Source organism: Pseudophryne corroboree, chromosome 2, assembly GCF_028390025.1.
Source record: "Pseudophryne corroboree isolate aPseCor3 chromosome 2, aPseCor3.hap2, whole genome shotgun sequence".
Classification (NCBI taxonomy): Eukaryota; Metazoa; Chordata; class Amphibia; order Anura; family Myobatrachidae; genus Pseudophryne; species Pseudophryne corroboree.
The window spans coordinates 695,049,356-695,070,846 of NC_086445.1; the positions used below are offsets into that span (position 1 = coordinate 695,049,356).

The 21,491-nt window shown below is 48.5% G+C and overlaps 1 protein-coding gene across 15 annotated transcripts in view; it reads left to right on the top strand.

Moving 5' to 3' along the window:
• The window catches only part of PLEKHA6 (pleckstrin homology domain containing A6), a 296,849-nt gene that overhangs the window by 213,714 nt on the left and 61,644 nt on the right, over positions 1-21,491 (top strand). For all 15 annotated transcript variants that reach the window (XM_063955254.1, XM_063955247.1, XM_063955245.1 and 12 more), the window contains 2 exons: positions 3,757-4,173; positions 12,827-13,325. In XM_063955254.1, the coding sequence (XP_063811324.1) occupies positions 3,757-4,173; positions 12,827-13,325 (916 nt within the window). The remainder of the gene's footprint in view (positions 1-3,756; positions 4,174-12,826; positions 13,326-21,491) is intronic.

Below are 21,491 nucleotides of genomic sequence, written 5' to 3' on the forward strand. Positions count from 1 at the left end.
ACAGTGGGCTTGCTCACAGGTGGACCCCTGGATTCTGCAGGTAGTATCTCAGGGTTACAGGTTGGAATTCGAGAAGTCTCCCCCTCGCCGGTTCCTAAAGTCTGCTTTGCCAACGTCTCCCTCAGACAGGGCGACGGTATTGGAAGCCATTCACAAGCTGTTTGCTCAGCAGGTGATAGTCAAGGTACCCCTCCTACAACAGGGAAAGGGGTATTACTCCACGCTATTTGTGGTACCGAAGCCGGACGGCTCGGTAAGACCTATTCTAAATCTCAAATCTTTGAACCTGTACATACAAAAATTCAAGTTCAAGATGGAGTCACTCAGAGCAGTGATAGCGAATCTGGAAGAAGGGGACTTTATGGTGTCCCTGGACATAAAGGACGCTTACCTGCATGTCCCAATTTGCCCTTCACATCAAGGGTACCTCAGGTTCGTGGTGCAAAACTGTCATTATCAGTTTCAGACGCTGCCGTTTGGATTGTCCACGGCACCTCGGGTCTTTACCAAGGTAATGGCCGAAATGATGATCCTTCTACGAAGAAGAGGCGTATTAATTATCCCTTACTTGGACGATCTCCTGATAAGGGCAAAATCCAGAGAACAGCTGGAAGACGGAGTAGCACTAACCCAACTAGTGCTGCAACAACACGGGTGGATTCTGAATTTTCCAAAATCTCAGTTGACCCCGACGACACGTCTGCTATTCCTGGGAATGATTCTGGACACGGTTCAGAAAAAGGTGTTTCTTCCGGAGGAGAAAGCCAGGGAGTTATCCGAACTTGTCAGGAACCTCCTAAAACCAGGGACAGTGTCTGTGCATCAATGCACAAGAGTCCTGGGAAAGATGGTGGCTTCTTACGAAGCGATTCCATTCGGCAGATTCCACGCACGAACTTTTCAGTGGGATCTGCTGGACAAATGGTCCGGATCGCATCTGCAGATGCATCAGCGGATAACCTTATCGCCACGGACAAGGGTGTCTCTTCTGTGGTGGTTGCAGAGTGCTCATCTGTTAGAGGGCCGCAGATTCGGCATACAGGACTGGGTCCTGGTGACCACGGATGCCAGTCTGAGAGGCTGGGGAGCGGTCACACAAGGAAGAAACTTCCAGGGAGTATGGTCAAGCCTGGAGATGTCTCTTCACATAAATATACTGGAGCTAAGAGCGATTTACAATGCTCTAAGTCTGGCAAAACCCCTGCTTCAGGGTCAGCCGGTGTTGATCCAGTCGGACAACATCACGGCAGTCGCCCACGTAAACAGACAGGGCGGCACAAGAAGCAGGACAGCAATGGCAGAAGCTGCAAGGATTCTTCGCTGGGCGGAAGATCATGTGATAGCACTGTCAGCAGTATTCATTCCGGGAGTGGACAACTGGGAAGCAGACTTCCTCAGCAGACACGATTTACACCCGGGAGAGTGGGGACTTCATCCAGAAGTCTTCCACATGATTGTGAACCGTTGGGAAAAACCAATGGTGGATATGATGGCGTCCCGCCTCAACAAAAAACTGGACAGGTATTGCGCCAGGTCAAGAGATCCTCAGGCAATAGCTGTGGACGCTCTGGTAACACCGTGGGTGTTCCAGTCAGTGTATGTGTTCCCTCCTCTGCCTCTCATACCAAAAGTACTGAGAATTATACGGCAAAAGGGAGTAAGAACGATACTAGTGGCTCCGGATTGGCCAAGAAGAACTTGGTACCCGGAACTTCAAGAGATGCTCACGGAGGATCCGTGGCCTCTACCTCTAAGACGGGACCTGCTTCAGCAGGGGCCGTGTCTATTCCAAGACTTACCGCGGCTGCGTTTGACGGCATGGTGGTTGAACGCCGAATTCTAAAGGAAAAAGGCATTCCGGAAGAGGTCATTCCTACACTGGTAAAGGCCAGGAAGGAGGTGACTGCACAACATTATCACCGCATTTGGAGGAAATATGTTGCGTGGTGTGAGGCCAGGAAGGCCCCCACGGAGGAATTTCAACTGGGTCGATTCCTACATTTCCTGCAAACAGGATTGTCTATGGGCCTCAAATTGGGGTCCATTAAGGTTCAAATTTCGGCCCTGTCGATTTTCTTCCAGAAAGAATTGGCTTCAGTTCCTGAAGTCCAGACTTTTGTAAAAGGAGTACTACATATACAGCCCCCGGTTGTGCCCCCAGTGGCACCGTGGGATCTTAATGTAGTCTTGGATTTTCTAAAATCCCATTGGTTTGAGCCGCTCAAATCGGTGGAGCTGAAGTATCTCACATGGAAAGTAACCATGCTACTGGCCCTGGCTTCAGCCAGGAGAGTATCAGAATTGGCGGCTTTATCATATAAGAGCCCATATCTGATTTTCCATACGGACAGGGCAGAACTGCGGACGCGTCCTCATTTTCTGCCTAAGGTGGTGTCAGCGTTTCACCTGAACCAGCCTATTGTGGTGCCTGCGGCTACTAACGAGTTGGAGGATTCCAAGTTGTTGGACGTGGTCCGGGCATTGAAAATATATATTTCAAGAACGGCGGGAGTCAGAAAGTCTGACTCACTGCTTATATTGTATGCACCCAACAAGATGGGTGCTCCTGCTTCTAAGCAGACGATTGCTCGTTGGATTTGTAGCACAATTCAACTTGCACATTCTGTGGCAGGCTTGCCACAACCTAAATCTGTCAAGGCCCATTCCACAAGGAAAGTGGGCTCATCCTGGGCGGCTGCCCGGGGAGTCTCGGCATTACAACTCTGCCGAGCTGCTACTTGGTCAGGGACAAATACGTTTGCAAAATTCTACAAATTTGATACCCTGGCTGAGGAGGACCTTGAGTTCTCTCATTCGGTGCTGCAGAGTCATCCGCACTCTCCCGCCCGTTTGGGAGCTTTGGTATAATCCCCATGGTCCTGACGGAGTCCCCAGCATCCACTTAGGACGTTAGAGAAAATAAGAATTTACTTACAGATAATTCTATTTCTCGTAGTCCGTAGTGGATGCTGGGCGCCCATCCCAAGTGCGGATTGTCTGCAATACTTGTACATAGTTATTGTTACAAAAAAATCGGGTTGTTATTTGTTGTGAGCCGTCTGTTCAGAGGCTCCTACGTTTGTCATACTGTTAACTGGGTTCAGATCACAAGTTATACGGTGTGATTGGTGTGGCTGGTATGAGTCTTACCCGGGGTTCAATATCCTTCCTTATTGTGTACGCTCGTCCGGGCACAGTATCCTAACTGAGGCTTGGAGGAGGGTCATAGGGGGAGGAGCCAGTACACACCACCTGATCCTAAAGCTTTATTTTTGTGCCCTGTCTCCTGCGGAGCCGCTATTCCCCATGGTCCTGACGGAGTCCCCAGCATCCACTACGGACTACGAGAAATAGAATTATCGGTAAGTAAATTCTTATTATTGTTGTCTTTAACGTAATAATGGTAAGTTAGGCCGGATACACATTATGCTGATATTGGCACAACAAATCTGCCTATTGCCTAATTTGTATGCCCACTTGCTTGCTCCCCCAGTCGCATGCGACATCTTCTTGTTGGCCGTGCAGCATGGCCAATCAGAAGATGTCGCATGCGACCCAGTACAGTGTAATGATGGACAGAAAGAGATGTTGTTCATTATATTGGGTAATGTGTACCGCAGTCTGCTGTGGTCCGTGGCGAAGGGAAATCTCACAGACCATCAGCGCCATTGCTGGTCGTGCATATGTGTAACCAGCCTAACCTTTTTACAGCTTGTATATGTTACAATTGGTTTGATCATCATTTGTGTTTTGCAGATTGGAAAGACAAGACAGTGAAAATATACCTCCTGCAAGGGACCGTGATCCAGAGACACGAAGCCGCGGTGAGGGGGATGGGAGAGGCTCTGAAAAGTTAGAGAGGAGATCGGAGTGCAGAAAGGACCCGCTAACCAAAGTTAATGGGACCGGGGTTCCTACTGACAGACTTACTGACCTGGAGCCACCAAGACATTTACCTGATGGAGAACGCCCTCCACAACCAAATGGTTGGGGCTTCATTTCTTCCCCAGGTCGGCCAGCCAGCACAGTCTTTCCAGACGGTAATGGGCAGAGAAGGGGAAACCTACCACGTACCCATCCGGAGAAAGTAGCACAGAGACAAAACTCCATGTCACAACTGCAGCAATGGGTGAATCTACGTAGGGCAGCACCTCCAACGGAAGAAATGCAAAGGTAAGACAAAGTGTGGTAGAAGCAGGGCCGGCTCCAGACCTACTAGCATCCTGAGCGAGAAATTTTGAAGCGCCCCCTACCCCTCTAATGCGCTCGCTGAAGGCATGCGCGCTCCTGAGAAAGTGGGTGTGGCCTCACAACTTTATATTATCAAACTCTAAATATATATTTATTTTCACACCCCCTCTACACACACAATTAGTAGCTTACATATAACACCCGCAGTAGTGATCCGTACATATGATGTCCCCAATATAGTGTCAGATACACAAAACGTTCCAGTAGAGTGCCAGATATAAATACGCCCCCAATAGTGCAGTGCCAGATACACATATGCCCCCAGTAGTGCCATGCCAGATACACAAATACCCCCACAGTGCTGCCAGATACACAAATGCCCCCACATTGCTGCCAGATACACAGATGCCCCCACAGTGCTGCCAGATACATAAATGCCCCCACAGTGCTGCCAGATACACATTATATGCCCCCCACAGTGCTGACAGAAACACATTATATGCCCCCACAGTGCTGCCAGATACACATTATATGCCCCCACAGTGCTGCCAGAAACAGAATATGCCCCCACAGTGCCGCCAGATACATAAATGCCCCCACAGTGGATGCCAGATACACAAATGCCCCCACAGTGTTGCCAGATACACATTATATGCCCCCACAGTGCTGCCAGATACACATTATATGCCCCCAGCAGTGCTGCCAGAAACATTATATGCCCCCACATTGCTGCCAGATACATAAATGCCCCCACAGTGGATGCCAGATACACAAATGCCCCCACAGTGCTGCCAGATACACAAATGCCCCCACAGTGCTGCCAGATACACATTATATGCCCCCACAGTGCTGCCAGATACACATTATATGCCCCCAGCAGTGCTGCCAGATACTATCCCACAGTGCCGCCAGATACATAAATGCCCCCACAGTGGATGCCAGATACACAAATGCCCCCACAGTGTTGCCAGATACACATTATATGCCCCCACAGTGCTGCCAGATACACATTATATGCCCCCAGCAGTGCTGCCAGAAACATTATATGCCCCCACATTGCTGCCAGATACATAAATGCCCCCACAGTGGATGCCAGATACACAAATGCCCCCACAGTGCTGCCAGATACACATTATATGCCCCCACAGTGCTGCCAGATACACATTATATGCCCCCACAGTGCTGCCAGATACACATTATATGCCCCCAGCAGTGCTGCCAGATACTATCCCACAGTGCTGCCAGATACATAAATGCCCCCACAGTGGATGCCAGATACATAAATGCCCCCACAGTGGATGCCAGATACATAAATACCCCCACAGTGGATGCCAGATACATAAATGCCCCCACAGTAGATGCCAGATACACAAATGCCCCCACAGTACTGCCAGATACATATATGCCCCCACAGTGCTGCAAGATACACAAATGCCCCCAGTGGCAGATAACTGTATCCAGGTGTGGCGGGGATGGGCGTTGCGCAGTGTGCTGAGTGACTGCTGGGGTCTGGGAGCTTTGCTCCCTGGACCGCAGCTGCATGCAGGCAGCAGGGACAAGATCAAGCTACGGCAGCCCTCAACCTCCTGCCCTCAACCCCTGGACCGGACTCACCCACCGTGACCGCGATGTCTGCGGCGCTGCGGCTGCTCTCTCTCCAGTCATCTCAAATATGGCGCCGGGACTTAAGCCAAACAGAGCTCGCGGCCCGGCAGCCAATCAGGAGCCCCTACTGCCGGTCCGCGAGCTCTGATTGGCTGACGGCCGGCACCATATTTGAAATGGGCAGCCACCCTTAAATAGCCAGCGCCCTGTTCGGCTGCTCCAGTCCAACGTGCCTGGAGTTGGCCCTGGGTAGAAGTAATCAGCAAGTACTGTAAATCAGTAAATGCATTAGGTAATAAGAACAGGTTATTGGTCTCCACAACAATAGAGATAACTAAAGTTTAATTTCGCTAACGTCCTAGTGGATGCTGGGGACTCCGAAAGGACCATGGGGAATAGCGGCTCCGCAGGAGACTGGGCACAAAGTAAAAGCTTTAGGACTAGCTGGTGTGCACTGGCTCCTCCCCCTATGACCCTCCTCCAAGTCTCAGTTAAGATTTTGTGCCCGAACGAGAAGGGTGCAATCTAGGTGGCTCTCCTGAGCTGCTTAGAGTAAAAGTTTAAATAGGTTTTTTTATTTTCAGTGAGACCTGCTGGCAACAGGCTCACTGCATCGAGGGACTAAGGGGAGAAGAAGCGAACTCACCTGCGTGCAGAGTGGATTGGGCTTCTTAGGCTACTGGACATTAGCTCCAGAGGGACGATCACAGGCCCAGCCATGGATGGGTCCCGGAGCCGCGCCGCCGGCCCCCTTACAGAGCCAGAAGAGTGAAGAGGTCCGGAAAATCGGCGGCAGAAGACGTCCTGTCTTCAATAAGGTAGCGCACAGCACCGCAGCTGTGCGCCATTGCTCTCAGCACACTTCACACTCCGGTCACTGAGGGTGCAGGGCGCTGGGGAGGGGCGCCCTGGGACGCAATGAAAATACCTTAAATGGCTAAAAATACATCACATATAGCTCCTGGGCTATATGGATGTATTTAACCCCTGCCAGTTTTCCACAAAAAAGCGGGAGAAAGGCCGCCGAAAAAGGGGCGGAGCCTATCTCCTCAGCACACAAGCGCTATTTTTTCCTCACAGCTCCGTTGGAGGAAGGCTCCCTGACTCTCCCCTGCAGTCCTGACAACAGAAACAGGGTAAAACAAGAGAGGGGGGCACTAAATTGGCATATTAATATATACAGCAGCTATATTAGGGAAAAACACTTATATAAGGTTATCCCTATATATATATATATATATATATATATATATAGCGCTCTGGTGTGTGCTGGCAAACTCTCCCTCTGTCTCCCCAAAGGGCTAGTGGGGTCCTGTCCTCTATCAGAGCATTCCCTGTGTGTGTGCTGTGTGTCGGTACGCTGTGTCGACATGTATGAGGAGGAAAATGGTGTGGAGGCGGAGCAATTGCCTGTGTTAGTGATGTCACCCCCTAGGGAGTCGACACCTGACTGGATGGTCTTATGGAAAGAATTACGTGATAGTGTCGGCACTTTACAAAAGACTGTTGACGACATGATACAGCCGGCAAATCAGTTGATACCTGTACAGGCGTCTCAAACACCGTCAGGGGCTATAAAACGCCCATTACCTCAGGTCGATACAGACACTGACACGGACACTGACTCCAGTGTCGACGGTGAGGAAACAAACGTATTTTCCAGTAGGGCCACACGTTACATGATCACGGCAATGAAGGAGGTTTTGAACATTTCTGATACTACAAGTACCACAAAAAAGGGTACTATGTGGGGTGTGAAAAAACTACCCGTAGTTTTTCCCGAATCAGATGAATTGAATGAGGTGTGTGATGAAGCGTGGGTTTCCCCCGATAAGAAACTGCTAATTTCTAAAAAATTATTGGCATTATACCCTTTCCCGCCAGAGGTTAGGGCGCGTTGGGAAACACCCCCTAGAGTGGATAAGGCGCTCACACGCTTATCAAAACAAGTGGCGTTACCGTCTCCTGATACGGCCGCCCTAAAGGAACCAGCTGATAGAAAGCTGGAAAATATCCTTAAGAGTATATACACACATACTGGTATTATACGACGACCAGCAATCGCCTCAGCCTGGATGTGCAGTGCTGGGGTGGCTTGGTCGGATTCCCTGACTGAAAATATTGATACCCTGGACAGGGACAATATATTATTGACTATAGAGCATTTAAAGGATGCATTCCTATATATGCGAGATGCACAGAGAGACATTTGCACTCTGGCATCAAGAGTAAGTGCGATGTCCATTTCTGCCAGAAGAGGATTATGGACGCGACAGTGGTCAGGGGATGCGGATTCCAAACGGCATATGGAGGTATTGCCGTATAAAGGGGAGGAGTTATTTGGGGGCGGTCTATCGGACCTGGTGGCCACGGCAACGGCTGGGAAATCCACCTTTTTACCCCAAGTCACCTCGCAGCAGAAAAAGATACCGTCTTTTCAGGCTCAGTCCTTTCGTCCCCATAAGGGCAAGCGGGCAAAAGGCCACTCATATCTGCCCCGGGGCAGAGGAAGGGAAAAAAGACTGCAACAGACAGCTTCTTCCCACGAACAGAAGCCCTCCCCCGCTTCTGCCAAGTCCTCAGCATGACGCTGGGGCCTTACAAGCGGACTCAGGCAGGGTGGGGGCCCGTCTCAAGATTTTCAGCGCGCAGTGGGCTCACTCGCAAGTGGACCCCTGGATCCTGCAGGTAGTATCTCAGGGATACAAATTGGAATTCGAGACGTCTCCCCCTCGCCGGTTCCTGAAGTCTGCTTTACCAACGTCTACCCCCGACAGGGAGGCGGTATTGGAAGCCATTCACAAGCTGTATTCCCAGCAAGTGATAATCAAGGTACCCCTCCTAGAACAGGGAAAGGGGTATTACTCCACGCTGTTTGTGGTACCGAAGCCGGACGGCTCGGTGAGACCCATTTTAAATCTGAAAGCCTTGAACACTTACATAAAAAGGTTCAAGTTCTAGATGGAGTCACTCAGAGCAGTGATAGCGAACCTGGAAGACGGGGACTACATGGTGTCTCTGGACATCAAGGATGCTTACCTCCATGTCCCAATTTGCCCTTCTCACCAAGGGTACCTCAGGTTTGTGGTACAGAACTGTCACTATCAGTTTCAGACGCTGCCGTTTGGATTGTCCATGGCACCCCGGGTCTTTACCAAGGTAATGGCCGAAATGATGATTCTTCTTCGAAGAAAAGGCGTCTTAATTATCCCTTACTTGGACGATCTCCTGATAAGGGCACGGTCCAGAGAACAGTTAGAGGTCGGAGTAGCACTATCTCAAATAGTACTACGACAGCACGGATGGATTCTAAATATTCCAAAATCGCAGCTGATTCCGACGACACGTCTGCTGTTCCTAGGGATGATTCTGGACACAGTACAGAAAAAGGTGTTTCTTCCGGAAGAGAAAGCCAGGGAGTTATCCGACCTAGTCAGGAAACTCCTAAGACCAGGCCAGGTGTCAGTGCATCAGTGCACAAGGGTCCTGGGAAAGATGGTGGCTTCTTACGAAGCGATTCCATTCGGCAGATTCCACGCAAGAACTTTTCAGTTGGATCTGCTAGACAAATGGTCCGGATCGCATCTTCAAATGCATCAGCGGATAACCCTGTCTCCAAGGACAAGGGTGTCTCTCCTGTGGTGGTTACAGAGTGCTCATCTCCTAGAGGGCCGCAGATTCGGCATTCAGGATTGGGTCCTGGTGACCACGGATGCCAGCCTGAGAGGCTGGGGAGCAGTCACACAGGGAAAAAATTTCCAGGGCTTGTGGTCAAGCATGGAAACGTCACTTCACATAAATATCCTGGAACTAAGGGCCATTTACAATGCCCTAAGTCAGGCAAGGCCTCTGCTTCAGGGTCAGCTAGTATTGATCCAGTCGGACAACATCACGGCAGTCACCCACGTAAACAGACAGGGCGGCACAAAAAGCAGGAGGGCAATGACGGAAGTGGCAAGGATTCTTCGCTGGGCGGAAAATCATGTGATAGCACTGTCAGCAGTGTTCATTCCGGGAGTGGACAACTGGGAAGCAGACTTCCTCAGCAGACACGATCTTCACCCGGGGGAGTGGGGACTTCACCCAGAAGTCTTCCACATGATTGTAAACCGTTGGGAAAAACCAAAGGTGGACATGATGGCGTCTCGCCTCAACAAAAAACTGGACAGATATTGCTCCAGGTCAAGGGACCCTCAGGCAATAGCAGCTGTGGACGCTCTGGTAACACCGTGGGTGTACCGGTCAGTGTATGTGTTCCCTCCTCTTCCTCTCATACCAAAAGTACTGAGAATCATAAGAAGGAGAGGAGTAAAGACTATACTCGTGGCTCCGGATTGGCCAAGAAGGACTTGGTACCCGGAAATTCAAGAGATGCTCACGGAAGACCCGTGGCCTCTACCTCTAAGACAGGACCATGTCTGTTCCAAGACTTACCGCGGCTGCGTTTGACGGCATGGCGGTTGAACGCCGGATCCTGAAGGAAAAAGGCATTCCGGATGAAGTCATCCCTACCCTGATCAAAGCCAGGAAGGATGTAACCGTACAACATTATCACCGTATTTGGCGTAAATATGTTGCGTGGTGCGAGGCCAGGAAGGCCCCTACAGAGGAATTTCAACTGGGTCGATTCCTGCATTTCCTACAAACAGGACTGTCTATGGGCCTCAAATTAGGGTCCATTAAGGTTCAAATTTCGGCCCTGTCGATATTCTTCCAAAAAGAACTAGCTTCTGTTCCTGAAGTTCAGACGTTTGTCAAGGGAGTACTGCATATACAGCCTCCTTTTGTGCCTCCAGTGGCACCTTGGGATCTCAATGTAGTGTTGGGATTCCTAAAATCACATTGGTTTGAACCACTCACCACTGTGGACTTGAAATATCTCACATGGAAAGTGGTAATGCTGTTAGCCCTGGCTTCAGCCAGGCGTGTATCAGAATTGGCGGCTTTATCCTATAAAAGCCCTTACCTAATTTTTCATACGGACAGGGCAGAATTGAGGACTCGTCCTCAATTTCTCCCTAAGGTGGTTTCAGCATTTCACTTAAACCAACCTATTGTGGTGCCTGCGGCTACTAGGGACTTGGAGGATTCCAAGTGTCTGGACGTAGTCAGGGCCCTGAAAATATATGTTTCCAGGACGGCTGGAGTCAGAAAATCTGACTCGCTGTTTATCCTGTATGCACCCAACAAGCTGGGTGCTCCTGCTTCTAAGCAGACGATTGCTCGTTGGATTTGTAGTACAATTCAGCTTGCACATTCTGTGGCAGGCCTGCCACAGCCAAAATCTGTAAAAGCCCATTCCACACGGAAAGTGGGCTCATCTTGGGCGGCTGCCCGAGGGGTCTCGGCTTTACAACTTTGCCGAGCAGCTACTTGGTCAGGGGCAAACACGTTTGCTAAATTCTACAAATTTGATACCCTGGCTGAGGAGGACCTGGAGTTCTCTCATTCGGTGCTGCAGAGTCATCCGCACTCTCCCGCCCGTTTGGGAGCTTTGGTATAATCCCCATGGTCCTTTCGGAGTCCCCAGCATCCACTAGGACGTTAGAGAAAATAAGAATTTACTTACCGATAATTCTATTTCTCATAGTCCGTAGTGGATGCTGGGCGCCCATCCCAAGTGCGGATTGTCTGCATTACTTGTACATAGTTATTGTTACAAAAATCGGGTTATTGTTGTTGTGAGCCATCTTTTCAGAGGCTCCTTCTGTTATCATGCTGTTAACTGGGTTCAGATCACAAGTTGTACGGTGTGATTGGTGTGGCTGGTATGAGTCTTACCCGGGATTCAAAATCCTTCCTTATTGTGTACGCTCGTCCGGGCACAGTATCCTAACTGAGGCTTGGAGGAGGGTCATAGGGGGAGGAGCCAGTGCACACCAGCTAGTCCTAAAGCTTTTACTTTGTGCCCAGTCTCCTGCGGAGCCGCTATTCCCCATGGTCCTTTCGGAGTCCCCAGCATCCACTACGGACTATGAGAAATAGAATTATCGGTAAGTAAATTCTTATTTTATGACATTAAAAATATATCTACTGCTACTTCTAGACTAGCTGGGCCTGGAACTGATATAACTGTATATGTGGTATCAGTGTTCGTTCATTGGGCCTGATTCATGTTCGTAAGTAAAGCAAAATTAGCAAATAACTTTGGGGGTCATTCTGAGTTGATCGCTAGCTGCATTTGTTCGCAGCGCAGCGATCAGGCTAAAAAACGGCAGTTCTGTGCATGCGTATGGGGCGCAATGTGCACGCGCGACGTACGGGCACTACGAACGATGTAGTTTTGCACAGGGTCTAGCGATGCATATCAGTCGCACTGCTTGCCGCAGATTGATTGACATGAAGTGTTCGTTTCTGGGTGGCAACTGACCGTTTTCAGGGAGTGTTCGGAAAAAGGCAGGCGTGCCAGGAAAAACGCAGGCGTGGCTGGGCGAACGCTGGGCGGGTTTGTGACGTCAAATCCGGAACTGAATAGTCTGAAGTGATCGCAAGCGCCGAGTAGATTTTGAGCTACTCTGAAACTACACAAAAAAAATTTGTAGCCGCTCTGCGATACAACCGTTTGCACTTCTGCCAAGCTAAAATACACTCCCAGTGGGCGGCTACTATGCGTTTGCACTGCTGCTAAAAACTGCAAGCGAGCGATCAACTCGGAATGACCCCCTTAATTTCTGGAACAAACGATGTTGTGATGCAAGGGAAACAAATACATTTCTATGTTTCTGTGCGGGGTAAATACTGGCTGCTTTTGCATGTAGCACACAAATGTTAGACAGCTTTATTTTTACGCTGCAATTTAGATTACAGTTTGAACATACCCCATCCAAATCTGAATCTCTCTGCACATCTTACATCTTCTCCACCTGTAGTGCAACATGGTTGCTTGCTTTTTGGCTTTACTTGCAAACATGAATCAGGTCCATTATGTGTTCTGTAACTACTATTATACTATTATTGTTACTACTATAATGCAAGTTAGAATGTTTGATTAAATGTCCTCTATTAATTACACATTTGTTTATTCTCACAGCCCCAGCAGATACTTCCCAGGATCACACCACATGCCTGATTACTATCCTCAGTACCCTTCTCAGTATCCCGATGGTTATCAATTTTACACCCCAGCAGGATCACGACCAGACAGCATTTGCTCTATGCCAGCTTTCGACAGAGGTATACCCCAATGGGCTTTGGAAGATAAGCGACAGGTCCTTCGTAATGGAGCACCATATCCACCACGGGATTGGAAGGAGCCTGGTGTTTATGGACGTCCTGCAGAATTGTGGGGTCCTCGTCCAGCTTTGTACTACCAGGAGACAGACGCTGCTTGTGGATCTCTCCGCCGCCTCTCCTTACAGCCTCGTTCTCGCTCAGTACCCCGTTCTCCAAGCCAGGGGACTTACAGCACGCGCCCGAGGGTCTACTCCCCCGTACGCTCCCCAAGTGCACGGTTTGATACTGTGTCGCGGGATGAGAACTTTGGGGAATCAGCTTCATATACCATGCGACGTTCCGTTAGTTCTCCAAAAGTGAGTGTGTTTACAGTTTGGTGAATATTCTTGATTGCATTTTATGCTTATCTACAAATATGGACTTTTTTGTGTACACAGCCTTAGGAATCTATTCATTAAACATTGATAACTTAGGGGGTCTATGTACTAAGCCTTGGAGAGAGGTAAAGTGGACGGAAATAAAGTACCAACTAATCAGCTCATAACTGTCATTTTTTAAAACACAGCCTGTTACGTGCAGTTAGGAAACGTATTGTCTGGTACTTTATCACTCTTTATCCGTCTCCACTTTATCACTTTTTAAGGCTTAATATATTTGGGCCAAAGCCTGTAACATGACAGTTAGGAATTGATTGGCAGGTACTCTGTCTACTTTATCTCTCTCCAAGGTTTATTACTTAGACCCCTTAGTATTCAATCTGCTGCGAGTTGCAGTGGTGGATAATAAAACACTGGAGCAATTCAACTTTGCGCCAGTGCAGAACGGCTGATCTGAAAATTAACCCCTGAGGGAATGGGTAGTGAATTGTCAGCAGCAGGAGTCACTGACAAAGATTCCTTCCCTCTCACCCCCTTCCCTACAGACCCGGCACCCTTTCGCCCCTCTCCTCAGACACTGTCCAAGTTAGAAGTCAGGTTTATCTGCTTGCACAACAGGCAGATCAGTCTTTAGCATTCTTGAGAGGACGGGCAGACCAGCCTCCCTCTGAGTCTGATCAAGAGACAGTGTTTTAGGAAGGAGGAAGACTGTGTAGAGAGAAAACAGTCAAAGAGTTGCAAGAGGTTGGGATGGCTGAGAGATAGCTTGTAGTACCCAGCTATATAGACAAAGTACTGAAGTGGAAGTACTGGAAAATGTGAAGAGGGAGATTGAGAAAATGGTGCTGTTAGGGATAATTCAAAAGTCTCACAGCTCCTGGGCGGCCCCAATGGTGCTGATCCCAAAGAAATGTGGAGGCACACGGTTCTGTGACTATAGACAGTTAAATGATGCCACTGTCTTTGATGCCTATCACATGCTCGGGATAAATAAACTGCTGGATCTGCCTGCTCAGACATGCTATATCACTATTATGGATCTCCGTAGGGGTTACTGACAGATCCCATTGTTCCTGAGGCCCGGGAGCGGTCAGCGTTTATCAACCCATTTGGGTTATACAAATTTCTGGTCATGAATACCCCAGGTCAAAATCGTGTTGATGAGCAGGGCAAGCCCGGAATGTATAAGACTCCATAGGTTTACCATTATCTGTCTGTTGGATCATTTGCTGGCAGTCCTAATGGGTTATACATAAATCAGACAGTTTTCCCCTCACATGACATCTTTTTAGACAGATAACTCTGCAGCTGAAGAGGGTTGTAAAGCTTGAGCTTCTGATGACATTTATGCCTGATATTTAAAAGAGCAGTGCTTTCACTAGCAATGCAGAGCTAATAAAAGCATTGCCTTTTTAAATACTGGACATAAATGCAATCAGAAGTGTCTGGTTTTACAACACAAAAAGAAATACACTTAATAAACATAAATGCTTACATGTTGCCTAATATCTTGTGAGCCCATAACATAATCGGGATCTGGTCTGTAGGTCGACAGTAAGTAGGTCGACACTGTCTAGGTCGACCACTATTGGTCGACAGTAAGTAGGTCGACAGGTACTCTAGGTCGACATGTTCAAGGTCAAAATGACAAAAGGTCGACATGCGTTTTTCAATTTGTTTTCTTCAATTTTTTAACTTTTTCATACTTTACGATCCACGTGGACTAGAAATTGGGAATGATAACCTGTGCCGAGTGTAGTGGTAGCGGAGCGAGGCACCTTGCCCAAAGCGCGGGGACACGGTGCACTAATTGGGGTTCCTGGTCACTGTACGGAGAAAACTACACCAAAAAAAGTAAAAAACCGTCATGTCGACCTAGGGTTCCTGTCAACCCATAGTGTTCGACCTAGACATTATCGACCTAAGTCTAATCTACCTAACATAATCACATCTTATTATCAGTTATTTATATAGCACACACATATTCCGCAGCGCTTTACAAAGAATATTTTGGCCATTCACATCAGTCCCTGCCCCAGTGGAGCTTACAATCTATATTCCCTATCACATGTACATGCAGACACATTCACGCTAGGGTTAATTTTGTAGGGAGCCAATTAACCTACCAGTATATTTTTTTGAATGTGGGAGGAAACCCACACAAGTACGGGGAGAATATACAAACTCCACACAGGTAGGGCCATGGTGGGAATCGAACCCATGACCTCAGTGCTGTGAGGCAGTAATGCTAACCATTACACCATCCGTACTGCCCTACATCTGTACTAATACTGAAAATGTGCTGCTTACACACTCAGTGGCCGCTTTATTATTTAGACCTGTATAACTGCTCTTTATTGCAAATATAGTCAGCCAGTTATGTGGCAGCAAATGAATGCATAAATCAATGTATACAAAACATACAGATATGGTCAAGAGGTTCAGTTGTTTTGCAGTCCTAACATTAGACAGGGAAGAAATGTGATTCACGTGTCGTTGAGCCAGGAATGATATTTGATGCCAGTTGGGACGGTTTTAGTATATTAGATACGGCTCTGGGATTTTTACACACAAAAAGATTTAAGTGGCAGTTTTGTTGGTTAAAATGCCTTATTACCATGCAAGGTCACAGAAGAATGGACAGACTAGGTCAAGCTGAAAGGAAAGTACCAAGAAGTAAAATTGCCAAGTTTTATAGTATGCAGAGGAGACTCTCTGTATGGGAGGCAGTTATGTGACTGGCGGAATCCCGCCCCCTTACAGTCCCGACAGTCGGCATGCCGACTAACAGGGACTACTCCCACTCGTGGGTGTCCACAACAACCATAGAGTGGGAATATAACCTGCGGGGAGCGCAGTTCGCCACCTAGCCCTCAAGTGGTTTTGTTCCTGTTCCGCTAGCCCCCCCATCCCTGATTGACAGGCAGAGGCGGGAGGGGGTGGCATGGCGGCGTTTGACTGCCGTTTTGGAGGTGCGGTCCGGCCAACGCAGGCATGGCCGGACTGTGCGGGGGGGGGGGGGGCGGGCCGCAGCGGCTGCGTGACGTCACACACAGTCGCTGCGACCAGGGGCAGCGACAAGCACAAAAGCATAGCCGCTGTGCGATGCTTTTGTACTTGTGCGGGGGGGGGGGGGGGGGGGGCGGACAGACATGCGGGGCGGGCTAGCCCTGTGCTGGGCGTCCCCCCGCATGTCTGGGAACATGATCATAGCTGTGCTAAATTTAGCACAGCTACGCTCAACTCGGAATGACCCCCCTTGTCTGGTATGTCAATTTCTGCCATAATGTGCAGATGGTAGGATCAGAATTTGTTGTAAACAGCATAAATTCAGGGGTCTTGTATTGTGTCAGTAGTTAAGGCTATTTTTGGTGTAAGTTGTGTATATTTTCTTAACTCGCATTAGGCTCCTTAATACAAATGAAGCATTATTTAAATGCCTCAGCTTCCTGAGTATTGTTGACACCGTGCATCTCTTTATGGCCACAGTTTACCCATTTTCTAGTGGCTACTTCCACCAGTATAATGCAGCATGGGGGAGATGTACTAAGTCTTAGAGCAGGGGTGGGGAACCTTTTTTCTACCGAGGGCCATTTAGATATTTATAAAATCCTTCGGGGGCCATACAAAAATTCTCAACTTAAAAAATGACCCTGCCCCCCAGTAGGTCTGCCCCTTAGAGGTACTGTGTGTGCGCGCCGGAGGCGCGCACGCACCCAAAAAATGGGTGTGGACAGTTAAAATGGGACGTGATACACATATGCCCCCAATAGTGCGGTGCCAGATCCACAATTGCCCCCACAGTGCCAGTTATACAAATGCCCCTCACAGTGCCAGGTATACAAATGCCCCTCACAGTGCCAGGTATACAGATGTCCCACAGTGCCAGGTATACAGATGCCCCCACAGTGCCAGGTATACAAATGCCCCTCACAGTGCCAGGTATACAGATGTCCCCACAGTGCCAGGTATACAGATGTCCCCACAGTGCCAGGTATAGATGCCCCCACAGTGCCAGGTATACAGATGTCCCCACAGTGCCAGGTATACAGATGCCCCCACAGTGCCATGTATACAAATGCCCCTCACAGTGCCAGTTATACAGATGCCCCCACAGTGCCAGGTATACAAATGCCCCCCACAGTGCCAGGTATACAAATGCCCCCCACAGTGCCAGGTATACAAATGCCCCCCACAGTGCCAGGTATACAGATGCCCCCACAGTGCCAGGTATACAAATGCCCCTCACAGTGCCAGGTATACAGATGTCCCCACAGTGCCAGGTATACAGATGCCCCCACAGTGCCAGGTATACAGATGCCCCCACAGTGCCAGGTATACAAATGCCCCTCACAGTGCCAGTTATACAGATGCCCCCACAGTGCCAGGTATACAAATGCCCCCACAGTGCCAGGTATACAGATGCCCTCCCCTCTCCCCTCCGTGCTGCTTACCGTGGGACACGGAGGAGAGCGCGGCTGTCGGGTGGGAGCGGCGGCGTGTAGTACTTCAAACCAGCCGCCGATTCGAGAGCCAATCAGAGCTCGCGGACCGGCAGCCGCGGCTCCTGATTGGCTGCCGGTCCGCGGGCTCTGATTGGCTCACAGACCGGCGGCTGGTTTGAAGTACTACACGCCGCCGCTCCCACCCGACAGCCGCGCTCTCCTCCCTGTTCTGACAGCTGAGACACGCTGCCGCCGGACTGACCGGCAGCGTGTCTCACTGACACAAGCTGGTGGGCCGGACCAAACGGCTTTGCGGGCCGTATACGGCCCGCAGGTTCTCCACCCCTGTCTTAGAGAGTGATTAAGTGGGGAGAGATAAAGTACCAGCCAATCAGCTCCTATCGGACTGTTTTTGAAAAATTACAGTTAGGAGCTGACAGTCATCTCAAGCTGGTCCCACAAACATGGCTTGGTCAAGAGGTTCAGTTGTTTTTCAGGCCAAACATTAAACGGGGAAGAAATGTCATTCAAGTGACTTTGGCCTCCACAGTCATGAGCTTTCAATCCAATAGAGCATGTCTGAGATGTGGAGGATGTGCAGCATGAATATAACAACACATCTGCAACAACTCATGCTGTCATGTCACTATGGACCACAATATCTAAGCACTGTTTCCAGTACCTTGTTGAATCCATGCCACAAACATTTCAGACTGTTCTGGGACAAAAGATGTATTCTACCAAGTATTTTAAAGTAGTTAATAAAGTTAACCACTTAGGTTACAATGCTAAAAGTGTCAGATGCAGTTTCATTAAACATAAAGAGAAGGCTGAAAAGGTTTCTTTATTTTTCATATCTGCACTACATTATTGGACCTCATTTATCTGATCAGGTACATTTTATTATTATAATAATACACTAAAGGGGATTTAAAAATCAAACAAACTCTGGAACCTGCAACACTTGTTTACATGTGCATGTCCTACGTTCAGGATTCTCACGGTTACACCTACTTAAAACCGCTGTTATATCAGTGTATAGAATTGTTGGGTGACTCAGAAAATGCACATTGCAGAAACACTAAAGGCATTTCAAAAGTCAAAGCTGCTTCTACTTTAAAACCAGCTTTTTCATTTGTTTCAACTTTTAAGTTCTTCAGTTAAAATCCTGCTCAGTCATACCATCCGTTAATCATGAGATTGAGGGCCTAATTCAGATTTGATCGCTGGGCTGTCTGTTTTGCTGCTCTGTGATCACACAGTCGCCGCCTACAGGGGGAGGGTAAAATTGCTGTGCAAGTGTGCGTTCCTATGTGTTGCAGAGCTACATGAACATAAGTTTGGGCAGTCTTTGCGCAGCCCAGGACTTACTTATCCAGTGTGATTGAATCCTGCGGATTGGGGACGGAGCGGACGTCAGTCACACTCCCTGAAAACGCATGAGCCTGCCTGCGTTTTTCCGGACACTCCCTGAAAACGGTCAGTTGCCACCCACAAATGGCCTCTTGCTGTCAATCACCTTGCGAACGCCCGTGTGAATGGATCCTTCGCACCATCCCGTCGCTAACCGCCGATGCCCGTTGTAGACGTCCGAAGCACCTGCGCAATGCGGTGCATACGCATGCGCAGTTCGGATCTCATCGCCCGCTGTGCAATAACGCACAACAGCAATCAGATCTGAATTAGGCCCTGAGAGCATTGGAGCTGTCTTTTTTTTACATATCACTTTTGCTTGATTAAATGTTTAAAACGACATTTGTTGTTTATGACTGAGACAGGTTATTTTGTGTTGAGAAATAAGTAGTGTATGGGGCAGATTTACTAAAGCTTCTGAAAATAGAAAGTTGAGGTGTTATCAACCAATCATTTCTTAATTGCATTCTAGAAAATGATACGTGATTGGTTGCTATGGGCAACACCTCCACTTGTCTGTTTTTATTTACTACCAGTTCATTATACAGCGTACACATATTCTGCAGCGCTTTACAGAGAATATGTGGCCATTCACATCAGTCCCTGCCCCAGTGCAGCTTAAAATCTATGGGCCGAATTCAGATCTGATCGCAGAAGCAAATTTGTTAGCAAATGGGCAAAACCATGTGCATTGCAGGGGGAGGGGGGGCAGATATAACATGTGCAGAGTGACCTCGCTAAAATGGGTGTGGCCTCTCTAAAATGGGTGTGGCGTCCACCGCAGGACAAAAAAAAAATTCCACCATGTTAAGCCCCACACAGTGATGCCCCTTGCACCATATTATGCCCCCTCCACCATATTATGCCATGCACCACAATGCCCGTAATACATTATGCGCTACAGTAAAGCTTCTAATTACTTTTAAATTACCTGCTCATTTCCAGGGGTTTCATTTGCTGGGTATCATGTTCGTTGCCAGGGGTTTCATGCTCTGGGATCCATGCTTGTTGCCAGGGGTTTCATGTGGTGGGTGTCATACCTGTTGCCAGTGGTTTCATGCGCTGGGTGTCATGCTTGTTGCCAGGGTTTCATGCTCTGGGATCCATGCTTGTTGCCAGGTGTTTCATGCGCTTGGATCCATGCTCAGTGCCAAGCGTAATGCTTGTTGCCAAGGGTAATGCTTGTAGCCAAGGGCTGTATACTTGCTGGCAGGTGATTCTGCGAAACTCCGCCCCCTGAGTGGAGTACAATATGGGAGAGAGAAAGGCAGGCAGATAGGCTGCCCTGTATTCTGACTCATCCACTGTGCTACCCTAACTCACACAAATCTGGACTCACAAGAAATTCTTTCTGCTCTGAAAAGGGTATTCTAGTTCAGAAGGGTATTCTAGTACAAACAATTATTTAGATTTAGCAACAGGGTAGTTCGGATGGTGTAACGGTTAGCATTGCTATCTCACAGCACTGAAGTCATGGGTTTGATCCCACCATGGCCCTAACTGCATGGAGTTTGTATATTCTCCCTGGACTTGCGTCGGTTTCCTCCCACAATCCAAACATACTGGTTGTGTGTGCACGTACAGAGGGCTGGATTAAGCCCTTGGGGGGCCCAGGGCACCCAAGACGAGGCTCCCACACCAGCAACCAGCCCCTGCAGGGGCAAAAGCAGGGTCCGGAAGGGGGGTTCCGTTGATGTACACACGTGTGTTTGTGTGTGTGTGTATATATATATATATATATATTAGAGGAAGAAGAAACGGCGTCCGGCCCAGCTCCTCCTCACACGTGGGCTCCCACTGGTCTTTAAAGGTAGGAGGGTTCTTTCTCTTATTGTTCACACCTTGACAAATGGGCTTCAGGCCCCGAAACGTTGGCCATATATGACCATCTTTTACATTTCACACTAAAGTTTGTTTGATACCATCCGGAGTGCCACTGCTTTCTTCTTCCCCTAATAGTATCATCCAGCGCGGAGGGCACCCGGGATATGCACAGCTATTGGGAGTGCTGGGCATCTTTGCAGCAATATTATATATATATATTTACAGGTTGAGTATCCCATATCCAAATATTCCGAAATACGGAATATTCCGATATACGGACTTTTTTGAGTGAGAGTGAGATAGTGAAACCTTTGTTTTCTGATGGCTCAATGTACACAAACTTTGTTTAATACACAAAGTTATTAAAAATATTGTATTAAATGACCTTCAGGCTGTGTGTATAAGGTGTATATGAAACATAAATGAATTGTGTGAATGTACACAAACTTTGTTTAATGCACAA